Raw genomic sequence first — 6,874 nt, forward strand, 5'->3', positions numbered from 1 at the left:
CGACTCGGCGCCCACTCCCCCCACCTCCCACCCCCTGGTCCCCTCATCAGCCCCCGGTGTTGGGCCCCCGGTCTGCTGCAAGTTCGGCTCGGGCCCCCCGGCCCCGTTGCACCCCCGGAGCATTGCACGAGTGCGCGCTTCCCCCGGGCGCGCGCGCGGGCATGCACCCGCCTCTCCCCCTCCCCTTCCGCACCTCGGCGGCCGCCGCCGCAGCAGCTCCCGCCGCCGCCGCCATCGCCGCTTGCGCGGGGGGCCGAGCCGGCGCGCGGCCGCCCCGGGTCACGTGGACAAGGAGGGAGGGCGACAAGACGCCTTAAAGGAGCCGCTGCGGGCCTTTTGGCCATTTTTGCCCCCCGGAGTGGCCTCGGAGGTCCAGAACTAGGGGCTGCAGGGCAGAGGGCCTTCATTCCTAGGCTCAGCTCTGCGGGGAAGAAGGGCGAGGCGCGTCTGGGCTGTGGCTTCCCTGTCCCCGCCCGGTTTTGCTAACACGTGAAGCTTGAGCTTCTCTCTGCAGCTGCTGCGTGAGTAGCTTTCTGGTTCTGAGCCACCCGACTGGAGGCTGCGCCTAGTGCACGAGAAGGGGCGACAGGCTCGTGGAAGGCACCCTTCCTTCTGGATCAGCGTCCTGAAAGGCGAGGGCCAAATGTCTTGTGTGTGTGCCAGGCGAGTTACGCCACGACGTGCACGAGATGCCAACTGAAGGCAGCGGCCTCAAGGGTGACTATGGTCTGTGGACAGTAACCATTTCTGCCAAACGCCTTGCAGCCGGGGATCATGGTCCAGCCGACAGTTTAGGAGAGAACGGTACACACATTAAAGTGCACGGCCCTGACAACACTAATCAGGGCAGCATCCCCTCAGGCATTACGTCCTAGCCAAAGTCTGAAAATACCTGTACGGCTTCACAGACATTACTGGACAGGCAGGTAGTTGTTATTGGGCCCGAGGCCAATTCAAAGTCTTATGGGAACTGTAGTTCTCTTTGGATAAGAACTTTTCAGAGCTTTCTGGGAATTGTAGTCTTCTAGGCATTCGAAGCTAAGTTTAGCCGATTTTTCAGCTTTCCTTAAAACACGAACTTTCTGCCACAGACAGACGTGTTCAGACACTGATGCCTGCCTGCCATCTCGGTGGGTACACTGGCACCTGTGGTTCATGCCTGGCACTGGTACCAAACCACACAGAGGTTATGCCCTCACTAGGTGTTAAGGCTGCCCAACTGGAGGAGGGTGTGTTCCTGACCAGAGGAGCTCACTGGCATGTCCCTACTCCCGGCTTGAGGCTGGTCTCCTTTTGGCACAGGGCTTGCAGTCGTTAGCTCTGGGAGAGGCTGTCTATGGTGGGTAGTCATACACATGCAGTTGCCAGAACATAAAGAAAAAAGTTTTGTTGTTTTTTATTTTATGGAAAAACAAAGAAAAACTAAAACCCCCGAACTCCAGAAAAAATCCTAAAAAATACGTTTTCTTAAAAAATACTGTATAAGTCTCTACTCCTCTCCCTCCCCCCATCAGCCTTCCTCCTGTCCTTTTTCCTAAGTGCCCTGCCCCCCGCCCCTCCACTAATCACTGTCCTTGCTATTGTACCCCCTCATCTCATTTCCTACCCAGGTTGCCCACCCTCTTCTCTTACCTGGCACATAGATTTTCTTTCATTTCCGGAGTCCCACTTCCCCAGCATGCAAGAACCGCCTCCCCGTCCTTTTCTGGGACTTCATACCTGTTTCCCCTACAACTCCCATCTCCCTGTGCTCTATTCTAATCAGGAGCAAGAAAAGTGCATCCTGCCAATCCCCCCACAATTCCCGCCCCCACCCCACCTCAAGAAACGCTAGAATCTTCCCCCTGGGCAGCTTTAGCCAGGAAAGAGCTGTTCTCCAAACTTTCCACCTTTGCTTTTTTTTCTCCCTCCATACTGTTCGTGTACCTCTACAAAAGAGAAATCTTTCTTTGGGACCCCAAATATTCCCTCAGCCTGTCAACCCTGTCTCCGGCTCCATCTGTTTCTTCTGCTCTTTGAGGCAAGGTCTTCTCTCCAATCCTCCTCTCGCCCCCCAATTCTCCCGGGCCCAGGCACCCCCAGCCTCCTGGCCCATCAGCGGATGAGGACGTTGATCTCGGCCACGCCAGCCTCCAGCACGTTCTCGGCTGTCGTTTTGCCATGTTGCTCCTTGAGATGCCGCCTGATGGCTGGCTTGTGGGCGAAGCGCACGTCACAGTAGGAGCATCGATAGGGCCGCGCTCCTGAGTGCAGGTTGAGGTGATCGTGCAGCGTGGACTTCTGCGTGAAGCACTTGCCGCAGATGCCACACGAGTGCGACTTGACGCCGCGGTGCACGTTCATGTGGCGGTTGAGGTTGCTGCTGTGGTTGAACTGCTTGCCGCACCGCGGGCACATGAAAATGAAATGTTGAGCACGCATGTGGAAGACCAGCTTCTCCACGCCCTGGAACACTTCCGGGCACTTGGTGCATTTGATGTTCTTTAAGGGGTTTCCACTTGAGAAGCCCCCGGGCAGGGGTCCCCGGCTGCTCCCTGCCCCCAGACTGCCCCCCGCCCCCCGGGCAGCCATGGCCACCGCTGCTGCTTCCACTAGGCCCGAGGTGGCCCCCACACTGGCCCGGCCTCCTGGGATCAACAACAGGCCTTCCCCTTCGGCGTCCTCTGACAGGCTATAGCAGGCCTTCACCACACCTTGCGGTGGGGCTACAGTGTTGGGGGCCACGCTACTCTGGGCCAGCTCCCCGAGGTGGCTGCTCACAGAGGCCCCGATGCCCAGACCCGCTGCTAGGCCTCCAGGGGGTTTGAGCCGGTGTGCCACTTCCAGGGCGGACTCCACCTTGACAATACAGATGTCAGAAACATCCTCATCCTCGTCCTCGTCCTCGTCTTCCGCCTTCAGCTCTAGGTCCTCATCCAGCGGAAACTCCAGCTTCACGGGTCTTAGGAGCGGAGGGGGTAGAGGAGGTGGGGGCGGGGGTTTCGGGGCTGGCTTTGGGGTCCTGGCTGGAGGGAGGAGGGACTTGGTGGCACTGACGGTGCTTACGAGACTAGCCTCGCTGACCCCATCCTCTTTGAGGCCTATTTTGGGCTCAATGAACTGGCTGAGGGCGTTCCGGCATTTCTCCACCACGTGCTCCATCTGCAGGTAGGAGGCAGCAGTCAGGTAGTTGACGATGTCCCTGACAGCGAACTCCAGGGCGCCCGTGTAGCAAGAGAGGAGCAGGTCAGCCACAATGCGTGCGCTGTGCATCAGCGAGACCTGCAGCTCCGAGCTGGGGTTCAGCAAGAACTGGTCCCGGAGGAACGGTGAGCAGGCGGCCAAGATGACCTTGTGGCCACGGAATTTGAGGCTGTCGGCCACGATGGTCACGTCGCAGAACCGCTCCTCCGCACGGAGCTGGTTCATGTTCCGCAACGTAGCGGCCTCGTGGCCAGGCAGCTGGAAACGCAAGACTTCCACCCCAGAGGCCATTGTGGCGGGAGTGGACTGCCCTGGGTGGGAAGGAAACCGGTCAGAGACAAAGGTCTCTGGCTGTCTGAAGCCAAGGCTCCAGACCCCTCATCCCCACCTCCCCAGGCTTGACGCGCCTCCCTCAGTTTCCCTAATTTCGAGGAGGCGCGGTCCCTTCGAGGAGGGAGGCGTGGTTCCCGGGGGCGGGGCAGCGGCGTCCACACCCCCCAGTCCCGCGGCCCGCGCGCCCATGGGAGAATGGAGAAAGGGGTGGGTGGGGGTAAGGAACCCGAGGATTGCCACTCTGGGGTGGCCCCCAGTTGTAGGCTCTCCTCACCGGCCTCGCCTCTAGCCCGGGCCGCGAGCTGCTGTGAGTCCCCCCTTTTCACGTCCTCCCGCCGCCCGGACAGGTCGTGCACGCCCCCCTCCCACGCGCAGATTCTCCGTGGCACGCCCCCCCCTCCAGACTCACGACCCTAGGTGCACGCGCCTCTCACCTGGCCCGGTTCCGCGTGCTGATTTTCCCCCCTGGTCCCCCACCCCCCCGGGGCCGGCGGCGCCCCCCACACTCGGGCAGGGCCTGGGCAGCGCGCAGGCGCGGGGGTGCACGGGGCGCGCGCGCGGGCCGGCTCCGCGTGGGCGGGAGGGGGAGGGGCGGGGGCAGCTCGTGCCGAGTGTTCCAAGGCCCCGCGCAGCGCAGCGTCCGCGAGTACTCGGGGAGGAGGAAGAGGGGAGGGAATTAAAGGAGCAGGATTCCCCCTCCCCGATCCCCCTTTCCTCCGCGGCACCCCCACGCGGTTAAAGGGCTGGACAGTCGTGCCTCCCCTTTGGCCAGGATTATTTGTCCGCCAGAGCGGAAATACGCTCCACACCCCCCTTCTTCCACGCTCCCCCTCCTCTCTGCCTTTGAGGCCCGCGGCCCATCTGCGCCTGCGTGCCAGGGCCCGCGCGCTCGGGCCCGCCCCCGGCTCCCGGAGCACCCTGCGCGCCCCCGCTCGCCCCGCCCGCTCCGCGCCCCCCCAGCGCGCGCGCTCCCCTGGAGCTGCGCAATCTGCGCGGCCACCTGCTCTTGAGCAAGGCGTCGCTGCCGCCCAGCTGTGCCGAATCGGCACCTCCCAGGGCCTCGGACCTGCTGGTGGCCTACGGATCCCTGGATCCGGCTGCCCACGGGTGCATCCTCCGCTGAATGTGGGCACAGTTCCTAGCTTCCAGACATTTCCAAGTCTTTTGAAGCTAGTGTCTGCCGTAGTCCTCCTGATCTAGAAGCTAATTTCGCTTTCCACACAGCCAGATGAACCAGCGATCCTTGCTTGCCCTGCTTCAGAACAGTTACTTAAACGCACACTCAACCTCCCTTCTGTTTCATCCATTCTAACTTCTTGCCAAGGCCAAGCTCTCTCTCGTGCTGTGGGAGACTGGTGCACTTCGCCTCCACTGTGTAATTAACCCTGGACTAATTCTGCAAATTACGCTGTTATTTATACTGGTGCCAGTGTGCCATCTTTACGGTTTCCCTGCACCCACCCCTTCCGATCCACAGCCTCTCCTCCAGAGAGGGGCTCCCCGACCTCCACTACCTCTCTTCTCTGCACCTGGCTTTCCTTGTCACTTCCAAACTCAGTTGCGTTCTCCACAACTTCAGTGTGAGTACGACTTTACGGATACCTGTCTTAAAAGCTAACCACCCCGTGAGGGCTGGGGCTTCTGTGCACCCCAAATACCCACAGTGGCTTTCCAAACTATCAAGGTCCCTCCAGGAAGACGCCCCTGCTTGTTTATTACACCCTCCCAGGAAACTTCTCCACTCTGAGGACGCTAAACTGCTTGAAACCTAAAGTGACCAGTATCTGCCCCCTTCCCAAGACTGTAACTTCTTGATTACAGGAATTACATTATGGAGTGTGTTTTGCAAATAAAAGTCAGGCAATAGGCCGGGCGATGGTGGCGCACGCCTTTAATCCCAGCACTCGGGAGGCAGAGGCAGGCGGATCTCTGTGAGTTCGAGACCAGCCTGGTCTACAGAGCTAGTTCCAGGACAGGCTCCAAAGCCACAGAGAAACCCTGTCTCGAAAAACCAAAAAAAAAAAAAAAAAAAAAAAAAAAAAAAAAAAAAAAAAAAAAAATTAGAAAAAGTCAGGCAATAAATGACTGTTGAAGTCATTCTCTGTCAGCTGGACCAGCATCCGCCCATACAAAGTTCATTCAGAGACTTAACTGAATACCCAAACCCAAGGGATGCTGTTTCCCGAGAAGGGTGGAGAGTAGTGAGCCGTGTGTTAGCCTCTGGTTTTCCTTTTAAATTTCTCCGGCTTTTGCGCCCTCATCCAACTCACTCTTTAGTCGGGTCGGGTGGATTTAAGGGACAGCGTCTGCTTTTGTGTATGGTACCCCTTGTTTAAGGCCATAGTCACTGTCTAGCGCACAAGAGAGCGCCTTCAGGCAAATTATTTAATTCTCTAAATCCTGGTGTCTCTCTTTGACCTAAAGGCCCTGAAGCTCACCAGGCTGGTAGAAGGTTCTAGGGAGCCCGACACACACTGGATACAATGGATCTAAGGCGACACCCTTTCTCTTTGCTGTCATGGGAAATAGACTGGGCAGATTTCTTTTTTTCTTTGTTTTTTGTTTTTTTCATGTTTGTTTCTCTGTGCAGCCCTGGCTGTCCTGAAACTCACTCTGTACCAGGCTGGCCTCAAACTCACAGATCCGCCTGCCTCTGCCTCCCAAGTACTGGGATTAAAGGCATGCACCACCACCACCTGGCAAGATGATGCTTTTAAAAGAATTTTAATTTAAAATTTTTGTTTTTCTATCTCATTTCTTTTTCTCCTTACCAAACTGGAGAGATGGCTCAGCTGTCAAGAGCACTTGTTCTTGCAGAGGCCCCTTGTGCAGTTCCCAGAACCCACATGGTGGCTCACAACCATTAGTAACTCCAGTTCCAGAGGCTCTAACACCCTCTTGTGACCTCTGCAGGCTTCAGGCACTCGCGTGTGGATGGAAACACACACACACACACAGAACATTCATACACGTAAAATAAATCTTTAAGATTAAAAAGGAAGAGTTCATATTTCACTGAACTGTAATTGCCTTGACGGGTTACCTAGTCTAGGGTTAGTAACCGTCTGGCAGTTCAGTTATTCCAGGGTCCCGGAGAGGCACTATCTGTAAGATAAATGGGCTAGGAGAGAAGAAGAAGGCCATGCTACATTTGTCAGAGCCTCGGTTTATTAGAGATGGGGTACAGCTTTATATATGGTAAGGAGTTGGGGGATGGTCACAGGGGTCTGAGCTCTTGCCACGTGGTTCACATTAGTCACGTAGCCAGGAGGTTACCTTCGGTCAGGTCACTGTAGGCCAAGAAGTCACAAGTTGCCACACCTAGTTCCCTAGATAGTTTGGAATGTGGGGTGGGTTC

At 57.3% G+C, this 6,874-nt stretch overlaps 3 protein-coding genes across 3 annotated transcripts in view; all 3 read right to left on the reverse strand.

The window, feature by feature from the left end:
• Ehmt2 (euchromatic histone lysine methyltransferase 2) overlaps positions 1 to 235 on the reverse strand; it is an 18,489-nt gene extending 18,254 nt beyond the window's left edge. The window contains exon 1 of the mRNA XM_005370804.3: positions 194 to 235. Within this exon, the coding sequence (XP_005370861.1) occupies positions 194 to 235 (42 nt within the window). The remainder of the gene's footprint in view (positions 1 to 193) is intronic.
• LOC101994656 (RT1 class I histocompatibility antigen, AA alpha chain-like) overlaps positions 1 to 6,874 on the reverse strand; it is a 629,094-nt gene that overhangs the window by 350,761 nt on the left and 271,459 nt on the right. The gene's annotated exons all lie outside the window — the stretch shown is intronic.
• On the reverse strand, positions 1,523 to 4,254 carry Zbtb12 (zinc finger and BTB domain containing 12). Its single transcript, XM_005370801.3, has 2 exons — positions 3,951 to 4,254; positions 1,523 to 3,494 (listed from the first exon to the last, which is right to left on the reverse strand). The coding sequence occupies exon 2, from the start codon at positions 3,472 to 3,474 to the stop codon at positions 2,095 to 2,097; it is 1,380 nt and encodes a 459-aa protein (XP_005370858.1). The 5' UTR covers positions 3,475 to 3,494; positions 3,951 to 4,254; the 3' UTR covers positions 1,523 to 2,094.

The sequence above is a fragment of the Microtus ochrogaster genome, unplaced genomic scaffold, assembly GCF_000317375.1.
Source record: "Microtus ochrogaster isolate Prairie Vole_2 unplaced genomic scaffold, MicOch1.0 UNK87, whole genome shotgun sequence".
NCBI classification, from domain to species: domain Eukaryota; kingdom Metazoa; phylum Chordata; class Mammalia; order Rodentia; family Cricetidae; genus Microtus; species Microtus ochrogaster.